The 21932-nt window shown below is 42.4% G+C and overlaps 1 protein-coding gene across 1 annotated transcript; it reads left to right on the top strand.

The window, feature by feature from the left end:
* The first annotated feature begins 1647 nt into the window (after positions 1-1647).
* On the top strand, positions 1648-19447 carry fbxo28 (F-box protein 28). Its single transcript, XM_061745466.1, has 5 exons — positions 1648-1853; positions 7444-7553; positions 9423-9561; positions 12032-12227; positions 17347-19447. The coding sequence occupies exons 1-5, from the start codon at positions 1656-1658 to the stop codon at positions 17865-17867; spliced, it is 1164 nt and encodes a 387-aa protein (XP_061601450.1). The 5' UTR covers positions 1648-1655; the 3' UTR covers positions 17868-19447.
* The last annotated feature ends 2485 nt before the right edge of the window (positions 19448-21932 follow it).

The raw sequence follows: 21932 nt of genomic DNA, 5'->3' as shown, positions 1-21932 counted from the left end.
GAGAGAGAAAAAAATTGGTAAAGGAATAAAAAAAGAGAGAAAACATAAATAATAACAAATAAATGAGGACATGGTAGACAAGAGTAAGCACTGACAGCAAAAAAAGTGTATAAATCTACAACCCGTCCATCATAGAGGCTGAAAATGTGTCCATATATGCCAAATAAGGTTGCCACATCTCTGTAAAAGTATGACAGTCTTTCCTGAGTGTATATGTATTTTTTCAAGTGGAACACAGCTATTCATTTCTGAAACTCATCTTCCTATAGAAAGTTGGGAGTCAGACTTCCATGTGACGGCGATTCACTTCCTGGCAACACACACGGCCAGGGAGAGAAACTTCTTTTGAGCTTTTCTTAATCGTGCATCAATATTTGTAGTATCTCTTAATAAACAGGTTTGAGAATCTAATGGAAGACGCACTCCTAGAAGTTTTGTCATGATGTCGGAAAAATCATGCCAGAATGTGTTAAGGTTTGTGCATAACAAAGTGCAGTGCAGGGGTTAAATTCTATATTCACCAGTGCAACTTTTCCAATAAAGGGGTTTATTATATGTTTTGACAGATGTACTGGGAAATATTGTTTATTACGTGTATACTTATGTTTTATGTACTTTATGAATTTTTACTAAAATGTTATATCCATTACTTTTCAATACAAACACAGTATCCTAAGTGTGTTTATTCCCTGTCCATCTAATTTTTTTATTTTTTATTTTTTTATTAACATACAGTACAAACAGCAACAAAAGACGACCAGTTACAATGATATGTATCTAGGTGTGTGTGTGTGTGTGTGTGTGTGTGTGTGTGTGTGTGTGTGTGTGTGTGTGTGTGTGTGTGTGTGTGTGTGGATAATATGATGAAAGTAGATAAATAAATTAAGAATATTAATTCGAGAATAGATAAATAAACAAATAAATAATTATCATATAGAGTGATGTGGCATGATATAATATAAATATATGTAATACTATAATAACATAATAATATAGTAATATCCTAATATAACATAATTTTATAATATTATAACATATAACAAAATGATATCACCATAGTATAGAAAATAACAATATACAGGATATATATAGAGGATATCTCAGAAAATTAGAATATTGTGATAAAGTTCTTTATTTTCTGTAATGCAATTTAAAAAAAACAAAAATGTCATCCATTCTGGATTCATTACAAATCAACTGAAATATTGCAAGCCTTTTATTATTTTAATATTGCTGATTATGGTTTACAGTTTAAGATTAAGATTCCCAGAATATTCAATTTTTTTTAGATAGGATTTTTGAGTTTTCTTAAGCTGTAAACCATGATCAGCAATATTAAAATAATAAAAGGCTTGCAATATTTCAGTTGATTTGTAATGAATCCAGAATGTATGACATTTTTGTTTTTGTAATTGCATTACAGAAAATCACAATATTCTATTTCTGAGACAGTCCTGTATCATGATAATGCCAAGAATAATTATTAGAATTAGAGTTGGTAATGTATATATTGCAATGAGGGGCGAGGTCAGACCGGGGCGTCAGGGAAGCGAATTTTAATTTTTAATTTTCTTTTTTTCATCCAGGTTCGTTTTGGAAACATGGCACGCGCTTCCGCCGCCTACGTCACTTCCGCCTCCCCCTCGGTGAAGAAGATGGCGGCCGTGGTGGACAGAGTGGACAGGGTGGACGGGTGTGTGGGATCGCTGGACTCGGACGCGGTGTCGCTGCGACAGTCGCCGCCCCCGCCGGACCAGCCGCACCAGAACAACCCGCTGCTGGGCCTGCCCATCGTGGCCATCGAGACCATCCTCAACTTCCTGTCCTACGACGAGATCAGCCTGCTGCGGGCGGTAAGATGTTAATATAACACATCCATGGGGGAGAGCAGCAGCCGCGGCTGCAGGGCGCGCCCCCGCGCTGCTGCGCGGGCACGAGCCCGGGTGGTGGGAACCTGGTTAAAGCTGCTGTTGAAGCTGCTGGTGATCCGCAATGCGTCCTGGGCTGCTCTCATTGGTGGGAGAACACAGGCTGGACCCAGTCACGCTGCAGACACAGCTTCATCATCATCATGGTGATGATGGTGGTGATGATGTTATTGTTGTTGTTGTTGTTGTTGTTGTTGTTTGGTGGGGGAGGACCCGTGTTCCATCTCACCTGTCTGCCTTCAGGGGGATCTGACCCCAGACCTGCTGCTCTGCTGCTCCTCAGGGTCTGGTTGCAGTAGTTGTGTTTCTCTGAGCAGATCCCAGATCCATGATGATCCCAGATCCAGGATGATCCCAGATCCAGGATGATCCCAGATCCATGATGATCCCAGATGCAGGATGATCCCAGATCCAGGGTGATCCCAGATGCAGGATGATCCCAGATCCAGGGTGATCCCAGATCCAGGGTGATCCCAGATCCAGGGTGATCCCAGATCCAGGGTGATCCCAGATCCATGATGATCCCAGATGCAGGATGATCCATGATGATCCCAGATCCATGATGATCCCAGATGCAGGATGATCCCAGATGCAGGATGATCCATGATGATCCCAGATCCAGGATGATCCCAGATCCAGGGTGATCCCAGATCCATGATGATCCCAGATGCAGGATGATCCATGATGATCCCAGATCCATGATGATCCCAGATGCAGGATGATCCCAGATCCAGGATGATCCCAGATCCAGGATGATCCCAGATCCATGACGATCACAGAACCAGGACGATCACAGAACCAGGACGATCCCAGTTCCCAGATGCAGGATGATCCCAGATCCAGGATGATCCCAGATCCATGACGATCACAGAACCAGGACGATCACAGAACCAGGACGATCCCAGTTCCCAGGTCCGGGATGATCCCAGATCTTAGTCCCTCAGGATCAGTTTAGTTCAGGCTCCTCTGAAATAATGACAACAAACCGGTACTAGGGCCCACATTATTTAATTTACTGCCGGTGCTGATGTCTGGTTTATTGCCAGTATTTGATTTGATTTCATATGAATATAACTGCCTTATGTATTTTAGGAGCAGTTGCATTTCATTTTAAAAGTAGATAATGTCCCACAACTGTATTTGCTAGAGGTGTGGTTGTCCCTTGCTTTGAATAAGTCTTAGTGTTGCAGTCAGGTCACCAGACTTCGAGTCGGAGTCACCGAAGAAAACAGTCCAGTCCAGAAAGCTGAGGCAAGTTGAGCTTCCTCTGACTTTCGTCCTGGAGTTTTTTCTTCTGTCAGGCATCACGTGTTCTACGTCTGAGGGTGAACACCCTCCAGTGGGTTCCAAGCTCAGGAGGAAGGAAAACACTGCAACAGAGGTCCCTCCCTGCAGATCCTGCAGCTCGTGGCCCTGAGCAAGCCCAGCGACCACGGACCACTGTACGGTGTTTGTTGTGGTTCTGGTGGATGCTGATGTTTCTGGCACACAGCTGTGCGTGAGTGCGGACCAGTTTTGTTTTGAAATGGGGGTTTTAGATCAGATGGGGACGTGCATGGACATCGCCTACTTTCAGTGCAGAAATAGAAGGTCATTTCCCGTTAAGGTCGAGAGCTTGTCCACCTGTGTTCACGTCTCTCAACACCATCTCATCGTCCTCAGGACGTCTGAGGGGTATTAAGAGGGGACACCTGACGCCTCTGCAAAGAGACATATCTGATTACCTTATGTGAATGAGACGTGAAAGCCATCTAACAATGTCCAAATCAATGCTCTTTAGCTTTTTTTTTAAATTGCTGCTCATGTCTAACCTGTGCCACACATTGGTTTAAAAAAAGAAATCCGAATTGGATCACTTCCACCCTGCAGTGTAAACACAGCTCAAACAGCTGTGTTTGTGGACAAATCAAAGCAAAACCTTCACTGTTCTGTCAGCTACAACACACTCGTTACAGGACTAACCTCTGTACAATCCTGACAAGAAAAGAGCACATGCACTTTGGTTTGGTTTAACTTTGTGGCAGGGTGGAGGTGCAGCCACTCAGGTTGATTGGGGACAGGTGGGCCCCATCAACCTCTCCACCCTGCCTGCCTTCATAAGGCACAGCAGCAAGAGGGCTGCTGTGGGAGAAAGCGCTTGTGCACGTGTGAGAGTTTCTGGTGAATAAGAGTTCTGCACGAAAACCCTGTGTCCTCTCTGTCCTGTCGGTCGGGCCCCGTAGCACTCGCCCTGCTACAAACTTCAACTCAGTTTATTTAAAAATCATCTGTTTCAATAGTTGTTTTTCAGAGACGCAGAACATGACCCCTGAGCACAAAATAAAAGGTTGAAATAAACAAGAATCTTGTGCTCCAAGAAGGATCATTGCTCAGTAAAGGCCTTGGCACAACTTTTATAAAATTGTCACCAGTTTTCTGTAATCAGTTGTCATTGCACTGCTTTGCAACAGCCTACTTGACGTTTTGGAGGAGGGCTTCTATAAACAATGGCTGACAAACCCGACATCCAAGAGGTCACAACCTTTGACAAGACCAAGCTGAAGAAGACGGAGAGGCAAGAGAAAAACACACTGCCAACTAAAGCGACCATTGTCCAGGAGAAGGCAGAGTCGTCATAATCAGCCCACCTGTTGTCACGAGTCCATACCAACCATCCATTTCTGTGAGCAGCATTACTGAGTTGTCTCAGGGTCTTCGGGTGGGAACCTCCTTTGGCCAGTGTCTCGTTGAGTTAGTCCCGCGACAACTCCAGAAGGCTAAACAGTGATCCCTGGCGCCCCAGAGCCCCCCCCTAATGCCAGCTCTCACTGCTCCTCACCACCACCACCACATCCATCACCTACAAAACCACCACTACGACATCCATCACCTACAAAACCACCACTACGACATCCATCACCTACAAAACCACCACCACAACATCCATCACCTACAAAACCACCACCACAACATCCATCACCTACAAAACCACCACAACATCCATCACCTACAAAACAACCACCACGACATCCATCACCTACAAAACCACCACAACATCCATCAACTACAAAACCACCACGACATCCATCACCTACAAAACCACCACAACATCCATCAACTACAAAACCACCACCACGACATCCATCAACTACAAAACCACCATCACGACATCCATCACCTACAAAACCACCACCACGACATCCATCACCTACAAAACTACAGTCAGAACATCCATGACCTACAAAACCACCCCCACGACATCCATCGCCTACAAAACCACCACCACGACATCCATCGCCTACAAAACCACCACCAGAACATCCATCGCCTACAAAACCACCACAACATCCATCGCCTACAAAACCACCACCAGAACATCCATCGCCTACAAAACCACCACAACATCCATCACCTACAAAACCACCACCAGAACATCCATCATCTACAAAACCACCACCACGACATCCATCGCCTACAAAACCACCACCACGACATCCATCGCCTACAAAACCACCACCAGAACATCCATCACCTACAAAACCACCACCAGAACATCCATCACCTACAAAACAACCACCACGACATCCATCACCTACAAAACCACCACCAGAACATCCATCACCTACAAAACAACCACCACGACATCCATCACCTACAAAACCACCACCAGAACATCCATCACCTACAAAACAACCACCACGACATCCATCACCTACAAAACCACCACAACATCCATCAACTACAAAACCACCACGACATCCATCACCTACAAAACCACCACAACATCCATCAACTACAAAACCACCACGACATCCATCAACTACAAAACCACCACCACGACATCCATCACCTACAAAACCACCATCACGACATCCATCACCTACAAAACCACCACCACGACATCCATCACCTACAAAACTACAGTCAGAACATCCATGACCTACAAAACCACCACCACGACATCCATCGCCTACAAGACCACCACCACGACATCCATCGCCTACAAAACCACCACCAGAACATCCATCGCCTACAAAACCACCACCAGAACATCCATCATCTACAAAACCACCACCACGACATCCATCGCCTACAAAACCACCACCACGACATCCATCGCCTACAAAACCACCACCAGAACATCCATCACCTACAAAACCACCACCAGAACATCCATCACCTACAAAACAACCACCACGACATCCATCACCTACAAAACCACCACCAGAACATCCATCACCTACAAAACAACCACCACGACATCCATCACCTACAAAACCACCACCAGAACATCCATCACCTACAAAACAACCACCACGACATCCATCACCTACAAAACCACCACAACATCCATCAACTACAAAACCACCACGACATCCATCACCTACAAAACCACCACAACATCCATCAACTACAAAACCACCACGACATCCATCAACTACAAAACCACCACCACGACATCCATCACCTACAAAACCACCATCACGACATCCATCACCTACAAAACCACCACCACGACATCCATCACCTACAAAACTACAGTCAGAACATCCATGACCTACAAAACCACCACCACGACATCCATCGCCTACAAGACCACCACCACGACATCCATCGCCTACAAAACCACCACCAGAACATCCATCGCCTACAAAACCAGGCGATTGGGGGGGGGGGGCTGCAGGTCAGCATGCAGCTCCTGAAGCTCTGGCCTGCAAACATGCACATAAGAGAAAAGGAGGGGGGGCAGACCAGCACAACAAACTACAACAACAACAGACAGCAATTATGCTTAACACCGGACAGGGGTGGTTTTAAGAGTTCCCGCTCCTAGCTGTGCTCTACTTCCTCGGCGTCTCCTCTCCAGCCGTCGGGATCTGGAGCCTTTTTGAGCACAGCTGTTCCCATATGTAGACAGCGTTCCTGTCGTCATGGTTACTTGTGATGGATGTTGTAAAGTGTCTAAAACAACCAGAAGAAATCAGTTAACCTGCAGAGCATCCAAACTAGGAAAGTGATTGGCATCACAGTCTGAATGTTGAAGTGTCCTTGAGCCAGACACTGGACCTCCCACGACCTGTGATGCGTTCACTGGTATGTGATAAAGAAGAAAAGGCTGCGCAGACTTGACAGAGTAAAGCCGTGCTGCATGCATGTGGCTTAGTAAAAAAGCCGACTATAAAATAGTCTATTATCTTTGTGTACTTAACAGAAGCTGACTCGGCTTCTCTTGAAAAGGTTGATTACTTTATCACAAGTAAACATTCAAGGAGGAGACTGAGGCTATCAGCACACACACTTATCTGAATGTTTTTACCATTTTTTTTTTAGATATATGTGTATTCGTAATTGCAAATGTCTTATAGTTGACTTGTAATCTGTCTTTGTCATCTGTGGGTAAACTGAAGTTTGTAGTATGTCTGTACCAGATCAGGGTCGGGGAACACTACCAGTTCCTGGCTTGTTGGACATTTGTAGAGGGGCTGAAGGCGTCTGCAGCACCCGCTCACGTCTAATCTGTCTTTGTCTTTGTCAGGTGTGCAAGCGCATGGACATGATCTGCCAGCGAGTCCTGAACCAGGGCTTCCTGAAGGTGGAGCGGTACCACAGCCTGTGCCAGCGGCAGGTCAAAGCCCAGCTCCCCCGGTGAGTCAGTGCAGCCCGGACACCCAAGCCAGGCCAGACGGCTGGGCCTTTGTTTATCTTCTTGGTGTTTCTCTGAGGATTCTTGGAACCAGAAAGCTTCCTAAAGGACAATACAACTGTTTTCTTTATTTTTTTGCAATCATTTATTGAACAATTAAGCTAAAAAGAAAATAAAATCCTGTGGCGCTACCAAGTAAGCCCTAGTAGCTCCTGTGGGATGTAAGATGGTACGCTGCAGCCCCTGGGGACCTGATCACCAGCAGGCGTGCACACCTCCAGAAAAGCGTGCAGGTGCGTGTTGACATAATGCAGAGCAGGGAAAGACATAAGTAATGGACGTAAAGAAGCGACTTTTGTTGTCCGTAAATCTGGAAAGGGTTATTTCGTGATATTTTTACTTTTTTCTCATATTTTCTGAACTTTAGCTTTAGAAATTACGACTATTTTTTACATTTTCAACTTTATTTTTGTAACGTTTCTACATTATTCTTGTAAATTAACTACTTTATTCTTTCAAATGTATATTTTTATTTTGATTTAACGTTTATTTTCTCACAGTAGCCCTAATACTTTATCAATTAAATGATTAAGCCTTTTTTTTTGCTACATGCTGATAAATAACACGGGGGCCTGCATTTAATGTGCTGAATTGGTTTTTAGTAGGCAAGGCAAGTTTATTTGTATAGCACAATTCAACACAAGATAATTCAAAGTGCTTTACATCAACATTAAAAGTTGCAACAGTAAATGACAAATAAAATGATAATAAAAGAGGTAAAATAAAAAAAGCACAAGTTGTTAAAAGTAAGGGCAGTAGAGTACAGCAGGTACATCTCATTCTTACAATGACAAGAATTACGTTTCTATATGGTCAAAACGTACAAAGAACGGGTCAAATACAGTATTACAAAAGTAATCTGTAACAATTCGTACGGTGAAACAAACCAATTTGACAATTTTATGTCACAATGCCTGCATTCAGGGTATAGAATTAAAAAATAATTTGATAATCCAAATAGGCCTACGTCCAATTTTTCTAAGTGTTTTAAACCGTTGGTCCAAGGTTCAAGGAAAAAACACAAGGCAAGGTGTTTGAGCTGGTATCCTTCCACAAAGAAATACTGTGGAGGTCCTTTTATTGAAAACAGGGTACAGTCCACAGGAGAGTTTGTCGATCCCGCGGTTCACAAGAAACTCTGAAACGCTCTCTTTTTTCCATGGCTTTTTATAGTTAGATAAGACTTAAAATGACGCTAGATGCATTATTCTCCCATCCACGGTCCTACACATCTGTTCAGAAACTTCTTTGAAGTATTGTTTTTTGCCCCTTATCATCGCTAGAGAACTGCCCCGTAGGAAACTGAGGCTCCTTTGCCCATTTACAATAATCTTCATTACCGTATTTTGCTTCTACCTGCTTTGCCACAGTTGCTCAAGGTCACACCCCTCCCTTTCTGTTCTGAGGCTCAGAGCTCTGTTTTCCCAGCAAACTTTTTCTGGTCTGATTCTAGTCTAGATGATTATAACATATAAAAATTATTATATATTAAAATGATTATATAAAGATGATTATATAAAAATAACCACAACAAGGGCTTATCCATCACTAGTGACTTCAGTAAACAGTAGTGTCCACATTACGCTCCACTCCCACCAGAGTGGCTTTTTAGTCCTAGAGTTCTGCAGAGATTCTCCCTGCGTGTTTAACTTCACAGATCTGAACCGGATGTGAGATGCTTCTACCGTCGGTTTAAGGAATCAGGAGAAGGGGAAAAGCCCTGGCGGCAGCGCGTGGTGCCCGGGCTGTAGGTGTTGGAGGGCAGGGCGGGTCGTGGTTCTGATGACTGTTGTTTGTTGTGAATGGTGCAGACGGGAGTCGGAGAGGAGAAACCACTCGCTGGCCCGTCACGCAGACATCCTGGCAGCCGTGGAGACGCGCCTGTCGCTGCTCAACATGACCTTCATGAAATACGTGGACTCCAACCTGTGCTGCTTCATCCCTGGAAAGGTTAGTGTTATGGCGCTTTTACACGAGCACCTACTCAGCCCGACTCAACTTTCCCTCGTCTCTTTTCAACACCCAGATCAGAAGTAGGAGGGTTGCTGTGACGTATTTGATTGTGTGATTTAAACGAAGAAGACGTGTTGATTTTACCTCAAATACCTTATCAAGAGCCTCGTCTGGATCGTGCTGGAACCAAAACTACTGACCTGAACGGACACTTATGGCACTTTTACACTAGCACCTACTCATCTCGGCTCGACTCACCTCGGCCTGGTTACTTTTCCATAACAATTCAGCATCTGGAGAAGTAGGAGGTTGGAGTGAAGCTGCTGTGACGTATTTGATTGTGTGATCTAAAGGAAGAAGACAACAACACTAAAGATGTAGAACCTGGAGGAGATGATAGATGTGCTGCTGGATCTGTGGCTTGTGTTTGATATCAAGTTAGAAAATGAGAGTGAGAGAAGCTTCAAGCGGCGACGCCTATCATCACATTCAGTCTTTGGAGCCCCCAAATCACTGCTCTAAAAGAATACTAAATGCTACTAAACTACACCAATTACATTGAATTAATAAAAACCAATTAAGTTAGTACACCTGTACTGCAAAACTGTAATGACTCAAATGAAACAAGTTTGAAATGTAAGAACAGATTCAACATTTATTCAAACTGCATGGCTTAAACAGTGGGGTAACAGTGCAAACAGCAAAAGTCCCATTGTCCTTCAAGTTTTCTTAGCTTATAAAATCAAAAAGTAGAAAAAATACAACCTGATAAATAAAGAAACAGGACAAATAAATAAAAGTTCACTGAAAATAAAACCCTATCAGTGATGACCTCTTCTAATATAAATAAAATGTGCAAATTAACCTGTGGTTGGAACATGCTGCAAATTAGATACTATTGCAATTTTTTTTTAGTCAAACGTTATATCAAAATGTAACAACCATTTCCTTCTGTTGGGTAACAAAATAGTGCAAAAGACAACATGATGAAGAACAAAAATATATTTCCATCCTTTGCACTCACTGTTTTTTTGCAGACTCTGCATATAATAGATGATGTTTGCTCCTCGTCTCTCTTTATAAATCCAAACCAGTTCCAGATAACGGAGCTGGAGCCTCGTTTAACAACGAGCTCCTCGCTCTCAGATCCGCCTTCCGCCATGTTTGTTGAGGCTGATTTATGGTTCTGCGTTAAATCGAAGCAGAGCCTACACCGTAGGTTACGCGGCGACGCGCAACGTACGGTGCGTGCCGTAGGCTCTGCATCGATTTAACGCAGAACCATAATTCAGGCTTCACACAAAAACGTCATAAACGGGAATTTATCGTTTTTACCGCGAGATGACAAATTCTTACCGTGGGGAATTTCTTTGACGGTTTATCGTGAACGGTAAAATATCGCCCATTCCTAGTAGGTACTAGTGGAAAAGCGCCATTAGTGTGACCACAGCCGATCAGCGCCGGGCCTCTGGACCAGGTCTGATTCCAGGTTACTGTTAATGTTCCCCATCTCCATCTCTGCAGTTATGACTGCATCCCGTTCCTGATATCAGACCGTAGCGCGACGGTGTTTGGCCTAACAATCTGATGAAGCCTTAAAATGCTATTTCTCAGTCGTGTTTTACTAGATCAACTAGATTCTGCTCAATTTGACCATAATACCCACACGTTGCTCGTTAGCGACATGGTCATGAGAGACTCATCCTGAAACCTGGGATTTGGGTTTTAGTCGATTTCTGAGTACTGATCTAATACCACATGTAAAATAAAAAGGCATTTACAGGACTGTCTCAGAAAATTAGAATATTGTGATAAAGTTCTTTATTTTCTGTAATGCAATTTAAAAAAAACAAAAATGTCATACATTCTGGATTCATTACAAATCAACTGAAATATTGCAAGCCTTTTATTATTTTAATATTGCTGATCATGGCTTACAGTTTAAGAAAACTCAAATATCCTATCTCAAAAAATTTGAATATTCTGGGAATCTTAGTCTTAAACTGTAAGCCATAATCAGCAATATTAAAATAATAAAAGGCTTGCAATATTTCAGTTGATTTGTAATGAATCCAGAATGTATGACATTTTAGTTTTTTTAATTGCATTACAGAAAATCACAATATTCAAATTTTCTGAGACATTCCTGTATATTTCTAGATCTGAACACATTGATGGTCCTAATGTTAAAAATGATAACATATTCTAGTTTATTAAGATTTGTTTTTACAGGTCTGCTATGGTACTGATGAGTAAATGTGATCCTGGACGTGCTACGCTCCTCTTGTAAGGACTGATTGGTGGTTTTGGTTGCTGGGTTGACCTGGGGCTCTGCTGAATCCTTCTGCTAGTGAATGTTTTCATTGAAATAACTGGAGCTCTCCGAGACAATGCTCTTCTCCCGGTGTCTCTGGCTTATTTCCATCTGCTCTTCTCTCTTATTCATGTGCCTTTTGTGTGTTTTCAGGTGATCGATGAGATTTATCGCGTGCTCCGCTACGTGAACTCCACCCGAGCCCCCCAGCGAGCTCACGAGGTCCTGCAGGAGCTGAGGGACATCTCCTCCATGGCCATGGAGTACTTTGACGAGAAGATCGTCCCCATCCTGAAGAAGAAGCTGCCGGGGACGGACCTGTCCTGCCGCCTCATCGGCTCTGCACCAGGTCAGTTTCCTTCTGTTGCTCTTAAAACTCCCAAATAGTGGAAAAGCTAATGGAACACTATCAAGCTCCTTCCAACTTAGAAGAGGTACGAGACAGGGAGACCCTCTCTCACCATATGTATTGAACCACTAGCTGTTAGTATCAGGAGGAATGAGGAAATACAAGAGGTAGAAATTGCAGGTACACACCATAAATTAGCATTGTATGGTGACGACGTCATTTTATACTTAACTAAATTAGAAAGAACTCTTCCGGCTCTAATGACTAATATTAAGGATTATAGTACAGTATCTGGGTATAAATTGAATATGCAAAAATGTGAATCGATTCGCTTAGAACTTATTCCTATAGAGCTAAAAAATTGATTCCCCTGGAAATGGGATAGAGAAAATTAAATATTTAGGAATAGAAATACCTAGGAGTATAAACAATTATATAAGTGTAACTATGACAAACTTGAAATAAGAATCAAACAGGATCTAAATAGATGGAGTTTAGTCCCTTTGTTGTTATTTGGAAAGATTGATACTATCAGGATGAATATACTTCCTAGACTTGTATTCCTATTTAAGACATTACCCCTATATGTTAGTCCAGTTACTTTTAGATGTTGGGATCGAATGTTAATTACATTTATATGGAACAGTAAAAAGCAGAGGGTTAAAATGAAAACACTTAAATTGGCCAAAAATAGTGGAAAAGAAGGAGCCGACCCGCAGATGAGAGGGAACCTCGTGGTTCACAACTTCCTGCTGGGAGGTCAGCGTGCACCAGCGTGTACCAGCGTGTACCAGCGTGTACCAGCGTGTACCAGCGTGCACCAGCGTGCACCAGCGTGCACCAGCGTGCACCAGCGTGCACCAGCGTGCACCAGCGTGCACCAGCGTGCACCAGCGTGCACCAGCGTGCACCAGCGTGCACCAGCTTGTACCGGCGTGTACCGGCGTGTACCGTCTTCACTGCAGGAACTACAGTCACCAGTTTCCACCAGCCGGCAGGAGAGTTGAACCGGGGGGTGATTTAACCCTGAATTCAGACTAGAAGGCAAAGTTATGAAGGGGAGAAAGGGGAGAAGAAAGAAACATGAAATTCTAAAAATAGAGCCCTTAAAAGTAATGTAGTGCCGATTGATCGGCCACCTGATCGATCGGGCCCGATCACGTCATTTTCAAAACATCGGTATCGGCCACTAAAGTATCGGGACATACCTAGTTATTAATGTTTTTAATATATATTAATTATTAAATTGTTTTATAATTGTATTTAACAACTGTATTTAACAATACAGACAGTTGATGTGTGTTTATAAGACAGTGCTTTTGGGCAGCACTGGCAGCTGGAAGTGACGTTTGTGCTGGAGGGGGAAAGAAACGTGGCTAACAGAAAACTAAACAGCTAGACTACGCTCAGATAAACGGAGACAATGAAAGTTTTAAAAAGAAAGAAAAGTGACTGTAGTGTTATGCAAATGATTATCCGTCACTCGTTAATCATCTTTTGGTCACTTTATTGACTCGGTGACAACACAGGGATGACTGGTGTTACGGTCTAAAGGTTCCCTCTCTGAACAACCACACTTGGTTCCTACGCTGGTGTTACCATAGACATATATAAAGGCTAGATGACTCGTCCGCGCTGCTGCGACGTCGTCACACGGCGGCCATCTTGCCACAGGAGACTCGCTCACTTTAACATTGTGTTTAATGGTGCATGTTCTGCTTAAACAACCTTAACTTGCTCAATTCTCAACAGATTTTCAAACAGTTTGGTTTGTTATGAACGTCAGAGAGGTAGTTATGACAATGCATACTTGTGAATAATTATAAACATTGAAAAATGTACTTTTATGTGAAAATAACCAGAAACAGATAGCTATGACATGGTATTAAATCTAGTATTCTTAGTAATATTTATATTTACATTATAAGATATATACATATATTATTACCTTATAACATGTTTACATATTATTACATTATGATGTCATGACATTATAACATGTGTGTACACATGTTATAATGTCATGATATAAATACATCATAATGTAATAATATATAAACATTTTATAATGTCATATAAATACATGTTATAATAAATATAACAATAATAATAATAATAATAATAATAATAATAATAATATATATATATATATATATATATATATACATGTTATATGGTAATAATATATATATATATGTATGTATGTTATAATGTAAATATAAATATTACTAAGAATACTATAGAAATATTGATTTAATATAAATACCATGTCATAGCTATTTGTTTCTGGTTATTTTCATATAAAAGTACGTTTTTCAATGTTTATAATTATTCACAAGTATGCAGTGTCATAACTACATCTCTGACGTTCATAACAAACCAAACTGTTTGAAAATCTGTTGAGAATTGAGCAAGTTAAGGTTGTTTTGCAGTACATGCTCCATTAAACACAATGTTATGAGTGAGCGAGTCTCCTGTGGCAAGATGGCCGCCGTGTGACGACGTCGCTCTGCATTGGCAGCAGCGCGGACGAGTCATCTAGCCTTTATATATGTCTAGGGGTGTTACGGTCTAAAACAGGGGTGTCCAAAGTCGGCCCTCGAGGGCCGGTGTCCTGCATAGACGTCTCCTTGCTTCAACACACCTGATTCTAATTAACGGTCGTCACCAGCTTGCCATCAAGGTCTGGAGTGGACAACTCTGTTGGTGACACAGCTACTTTTATCACGGTGTGCTGAAGCAGGGTAGCATCTAAAACATGCAGGACACCGGCTCTCGAGGACCGACTTTGGACACCCCTGGTCTAAAGGTTCCCTCTCTGAACAACCACACTTGGTTCCTACGCTGGTGTTACGGTCTAAAAGGTCCCTCTCTGAACAACCACACTTGGTTCCTACGCTCTGACATCATTACAACACAGTGACAGAAAACTATAACAGCCGTGATGAAACGCTGCTGCTATTCACTTCATGCTGTTGAGAATTCTGCACTAAGGTTAAGCCAAAATGTATTTTAATTTTCTTATTGATTTTAAGTTTGACGGGATGTCATTCAACTTTTGAACCTAGTAGGTAAACTACTTTTTTGAAGGAAAATGTATTTATTTTTGTTATCGCACTATTACTACTAAGTGCACTATTCTGCACTTTTTGTTTTAGTTTACAATTTCATGTTTCTACATTTTGTGGCACCAGAGCTGATAAGCTTTGTTTTGATCCAATGATGCAGTCAGTGAAAATAAATATATGTCCATGTTGGAGAGAATGCACAATAAAAAAAGAAACTTGGGACAATTTGAGTTTTAGTTCTTTTTTTTTTTTTTTTTTTTTACTTAATTCATCGCCAAAATGTATCTGCTTGAGAAAAAGTATCAGAATTCTATCGGGAGCCAAAAAAAGTGATCGGATCTGGATAAATCGGGATCGACAGATACTGAAACTGAAAAATCCTGATGGGGACAATCCTACTTAAAAGCTGTTTAATGCAGTTTCTGTTGGTGGGATGAATGTCAGAGACATGTAAAATGATAAAACATCCCATTTTACATGATTGTAACTTCAGGTCTCGGCTCATATTTCACAAATATGGAGACTGAAATTGCAGCTGTGTTGACTCAAAGGTTTGGGTTCATTTGGCATAAAGGCTGATCTCTGGGCTGGGAGGTCTGGAGATTTAAAACTTCTTCAACAGACTCTGTTGTTTGGTGTAAATACATCAGTTTACAACACAGGTTGTCTCTCTGCACTTCCCAGAGACCAGAACATGACCCCGGCAGTTATTCCATAAACACCGGCAGGAAAACCCGTCATGTGACCCGTCATGTGACCCGTCATGTGACCCGTCATGTGACCCGTCATGTGACCCGTCATGTGACCCGTCATGTGACCCGTCATGTGACCCACAGCTTCAGATTCACCAGAGCTGTTTTCATGGGCTGATGAGCATCAGCCAGGTTTAGGACAAAAACAGATGATAAGCTATTTTAACAAAAGAAATGTTAAATTAAACACACTGTTTGGAAAAAAATGTGTTGTTCTTGTAAAATTACAACTTTATGCTCGTTATATAGTGATTTTATTCTTTCAGTATTACAGTATTACCCTTGTCATAAAAATACTAATTTATTCTTGGTAATATTCAGATTTAAATTTCATTGTCTTTTTTTCTCTTTAGATTTAAGAGCTTATTCTCATATAATTAGTTTTATACTTTTAATATTAACACTTTTTCCATGAAATAAACAATTTCATTCGCATAATATTACAACAATTTAAAGTATTTTTTGTAAATGTATAACTTTATTCTCATGATGTTGTTTTTGCAAACTTGAGACTTTTCTTAAGTTTCTGAATTTTTAGTTTTCTCGTAAATTTAGATTGTTGTCATAATGTTAGGAGTTCATTTCGTGATATTTTTACTTTTTTCTCATATTTTCTGAACTTTAGCTTTAGAAATTACAACTCTTTTTTACATTTACAACTTTATTTTTTACATTATTATTGTAGATTAAGTACTTTACTCTTACAAATGTATTATTTTTATTGTGATTTAACAGTTATTTTCTCCCAGTAACCCCAATACTTTATCAATTAAATAAATAAGCCTTTTTTTTTTTTTTTTTTTTTTTTTATTTTGCCATGTGAACGTTTTTAAATCGGATTTATAAAATGCTACATGCTGATAAATAAGACAGGGGCCTGAATTTAATGTGCTGAATTGGTTTTTAGTAGGTAAGGCAAGTTTATTTTTATAGCACAATTCAACACAAGCTAATTCAAAGTGCTTTAAATCAACATTTAAAGCGGCAAGACACAATTAAACAGTAAATAACAAATAAAATGAAATAAAATGGGAAGAAAAGGGGTAAAATAATAAAAAGTACAAGTTGTTAAAAGGTAAGGGCAGTAGAGTACAGCAGGTTCATCTCATTCTCACAATGGCAAGAATTAAGTTTCTATACGGTCAAAACGTACAAAGACCGGGTCAAATATAGTATGACAGTAAGTACCAGGGTCCGTGGGTGTTTCCTCCCTGGAGGTCTTTAAAACCTTCCTGGGAGGTTCCTGTCCACGTCCTCCTCCTGGGTTCTGACGGGTTCTTGTCTCTGTTCCCCCCCCAGTGGCCGGTCCGTCCACGTCGCTGACCACCATGTCTCTGCTGGCCAAGAACACGCCGTCGCGCTCGGAGATGACCAAGGTGCAGCAGCAGGTGAAGGTGAACGGGGCGTCCATGACGGTGCTGCGGCGGGAGATGCAGGAGATCCGGGTGAAGCAGCTGGAGCAGCAGAAGCAGCTGCAGGACCAGGAGCAGAAGCTGCTGGAGCAGAGTCAGGTGATCGGCGAGCAGAACGCCCGGCTGGCCGAGCTGGAGCACAAGCTCCGTGACCTCCTGGACAGCAGCGCCGCCGCCATCGGCGGAGCCCGGCCCGGCACGGCGGCGGCCAACGCCTCCAAACCCGGAGGCCCCGCCGCGCCCCCCGCCGCCGCAGCAGCAGGCACGTCCACGGCGGCGCTGGCGGGCGACGGCGGCGCCAGGGCGTCGCCCAGGGAGCCGGAGGACGACGGCGGCCCGTCCCTGAAGCGCAGCAGAAAGGGCTCGGACCTCCCGCGACAGTCCAAGCGGCTGCGCAGCAAGAAATGAGACTCCGGAGGAACTTTTTCTTTTGGTTTCCAGGTCTGACTGATCACACGTTTAACCCCACGCCCCCCCGCCCCCGGCCCCGGCCCCCGGCCCCGCCCCCGGCACGCAGACCCTCCTGTGGCGAGTCCACGGCTCCCACCGGACTCTGCTCATCTCTGCTGTTCTTCTGGATCCTCCCCTCAGCAGGTTGCACCAAAAACATCCCCACAATTTTACACCAAACAAGCCAAGCCTCTCCCTCAGAGCCCGGGCCGCCGGCTCAGACACCGCTCTCTGCAACACATCCTCGTCCCTGAGCGCTGATGTTTGGCAGGAGGGCCGTGTGCCGCTGACTCGGGTAGAAGGAAGACGTCCGGCTGGGCTGGCACCGGTTCTGCAGCGCTCCGGGTCTGCATGCAGCTTTTAATGACGAGGATCATGCATCCGCATTCACCCCGGCGCGTACGCCGCTTGTCGAGGGCTGTTGGTGGAAACAGAAACAGAAAGAAGCTCACACTCCTGAGCCGAGGGACGGGAAGGGCAGAGTTGGGGTCCCACGGGTCAGAATGAAGGGCTTCGGCACCGGCTGGGCGGCCTCTGAACCCGGCGGGGCCTTTGAAAGCACCAGTTTGCACCGACAGCAGCATCACACCAGTGTTTTTAGTCTTTACTTACTGGTTTTTTCCCAGCGCTTTAAACCACACGTCCCCTGCGCTAAGCTGGGTTGCAGATTCCTCCTGCAGGCTTCATCCCGCTCCACTTCCAGCTGTATGAAAGTCAGACTGTGGTCGCATATCAAAGTGATACCAAGCACAACCAAGTCAGCATCTCCATGTTGTTTTCGTTGTAGTTTCCACCGTTGTCACGGTGCATGTGTGTGTTATTTTCTTGTGGACGATCACTTGATATGCTGCTTGGCCAATCCGAGCAGGGTGGAGGTGCGGAGGCTGAAAGGTGTGGTTGAAGGCGCTGGAGAAGCAGAGCTTCCCCTTTCATTTATTTATTTTCTCCAGCTCCAGACGTGACGATGTGAAGGTGCTGGGTCTCCTGGGCCCAGGGAATCAGTGGAAACAGAAAAAAAATAGATACACCATGTAATAAATCATAAGCAATGTCATTTTTGTTTCAAGACGCGCCTTTTGTTTTTCCTCCAAATATCAGTTTTAGCGATATCAAATGAGCGTCGGCGTGGCGTCATTGTTGTCACAGCAGCATTAAAAGTGCACACTCAGACCCGCAGCAGGTGTAGCTGGTTCGCAGCGACGGCGGAAGGACCCGTTTCCTGTTTCATCACCCCTTCTTCTACAAACGTGTCCTTTGCCTTGTGTTTCGCTGTGAAATCATAGTGTGGCTGCACTTTTCTTTTTTTTTTTTTCTTTCTTTGTTTGAAGCATTTCTGTCGTTTGGATGACCCTGCCCACCCACAGCATGAACTTTGGAAACTGCACTTGTGTGTGTGTGTGTGATCGTTAACACTGCAGCAGAACATGCGACATTATCTAGTGGCTTCATCTGAGAGGCGTTGTACTGTAATCTTCATGTACTTAAAGCTGTAGATTGTTAATTATTTCATGTATGTAAACAAAGAAACTATGTTTGGAGCTGGCCAGTTTGGCACCAGCTCTCAGGTTTTGTTGCACACATTACTGTTACAGACGTACAAACAAACCTATTAAATCAGAACAAAACCATCTAGACTGGGCTGTAACTTCAGAATCATGTAACCCTGTAGGCATTTTTGAGGAAAAGATGGCATACAGCATTTTTTGAAAGATCAATGTGTCCCAAACCAGAATCCACCGTATGCCAAAAAAAATTAGACTCCTGGTTTTCTATATTCCCACATTCAAGATGGCCACCCCTTATGGTAAATTGGACTGTAAACGCTGTTGCCTATCCTGGTTTAGGCTCATAGGTCAAGCAATTCCTAAGTTCCAATAATACTGTGTTTGGTATCATTTTAAAGGAGAAATTTACAGCTGTCTTTCAAACCTAAAGTTGAACTTTTCTGACATACTTGGAGGTCAATAGAGCTCCAGAAACCCCAGAGATTGTTAATTTTTCACCATTTTCGCCTATGTTATTTTTATTTTTATTAACTCTGTGACACCTAGGAATACCAGAGACATAAAAAACAAGTACAGCAATACTCACTTTCATATACAGTTTCAGAAAATGTATAATATCACCATATTATTTCTATATTGTGGGTGATTGTGTGCTGGAATTCGTGGGCAGTTAGGCTGCTGAAATACCGCAGTCAAGCAACAGGTGGCGAGTTGCCACGACAACGAGTTAGCGAGACAACTAGCTAAGATGGATGTTGCCAGTGCAAATATATGTGGTGGTGTTCATCTCCTCTATTAAGGGTGAGTAACAGTAACAATAATTTTGAAAGGATAAATCATGTGTTTAAGTTAATCAAGTCATTTAAAAAAATATCAACCAATTTCCCGGATTAAAGTTGAAGTTAAAGCTAGATTATGCATCGATTTTTTTCAAGTCATTCTCGAGCTAGCTAGCTAGCTAGCAGTGGGAAGATACACCCCTTTGCATGGCAGAGGCTCCAATAATCCATTGCGGTTTATTTATAATCTGTCTCTGGTTGAAGCCTGTGAAACTTATCGGTTATAGTCCAGTTCACTCCAGGAGAGTCCACATTCATATTTTCTGAAAAACAGCCTGTGAGGAACCAGAGCGGCCTCCCCACGTACAAGGGGACAAGGCAAAACTGGACCTGGGTGATGAGGTGTAAAAAACCCTTGCAGAGCGTAGAATGCCAAAAAAAATAAGGCTTTTTATTTTATGTAAAAAACACAGACAGGCGGAGGGCAAAATGAGCATTCTAAAAAAGAAGGCACAATGGGGCATAGCCTCCCAACAAGCTTCCTCCATTCAGCAGACCCCCTTCTGGTATGTTTTTTTTTTTTAGTTTTAGTTTATTTATCAATATAAGACAAATATGAACAAAAAATGAAAAACAATGAAATAACATGCAAGGAAAGGAAGAAGCCTGGTGGCTTATATAGAATCCTTTCCATATATGAATAAAAAACAAAACAAAGCTACACAAGGGGGAGTAAAAAAACACAAGAAAATGTAACTCAGATCAAATAATGAACATTACAAAGATGAAACAACAAGAAAGTTCTTTAAATGTTTTTTGAATATTGGCAAGGATGGTGATGATTTAAGAGATTTATTGAGTGAATTCCACAAGTTGGGGCCTCTGAAAGTGATGAAGGATTGATGTTTAATGTTCTACAAAACGGTAAATTAAAATCATCTTTGTGCCTTGTGGCATAAGAATGAATATCGGAATAAACACAAAAGAAATTATGAAAAGAAGAAGGAAGATCTTGTATATAATTTTTTTAATTTGAACATAAATAAACATGTTTAAAAATGTTAATTTTATTGACGGATAATAATGAATAATTAATGAAAAGGGGAGCAGATAACTCATATCTGTTTGCATGTGATATCATTCTGAGAAACCTTTTTTGAATTATCAGTAAGTTATTAATATATGTTGGATGTATCGAAGCCCAAACAATGTTGCAGTAATTAAGATGAGGGAAGATTAAACTATAATAGAGAGTTAAATGAGAGGAAGGAAGAACAAAAGGACAAACCTTTCTCAAAATACCAAGCATCTTCATAGATTTCATGCATACCGTATCAATATGTTGTTTCCAATTTAAACAATCATATGCAGCTGCTGTTTATAAACCCAGGCAGGGTGGAGAGGTTGATTGGACACAGGTGTACCACAATCAGTAGAACCAGGCACACCTGTGTGCTGCTCCCCCACAGACCACGTCCAATCCTCCACTCTGCCACACACATTAAAAACAAGTCCGGTGATGGTGAGAAGGGGAGGGGTTGCTCACCTTCTCACACAGCCTAGTGAAGCTAAACTACAAATATACAGTACAAAGTATTCAGGCCAGCATCAGCAGCCTCCATTCATATTGTACAGGACTGTCTCAGAAAATTAGAATATTGTGATTTTCTGTAATACAAAAACAAAAATGTCATACATTCTGGATTCATTACAAATCAACTGAAATATTGCAGGCCTTT

Source organism: Cololabis saira, chromosome 17 (assembly GCF_033807715.1).
Source record: "Cololabis saira isolate AMF1-May2022 chromosome 17, fColSai1.1, whole genome shotgun sequence".
NCBI classification, from domain to species: domain Eukaryota; kingdom Metazoa; phylum Chordata; class Actinopteri; order Beloniformes; family Belonidae; genus Cololabis; species Cololabis saira.
This window is presented reverse-complemented; position numbering and strand designations above follow the sequence as displayed.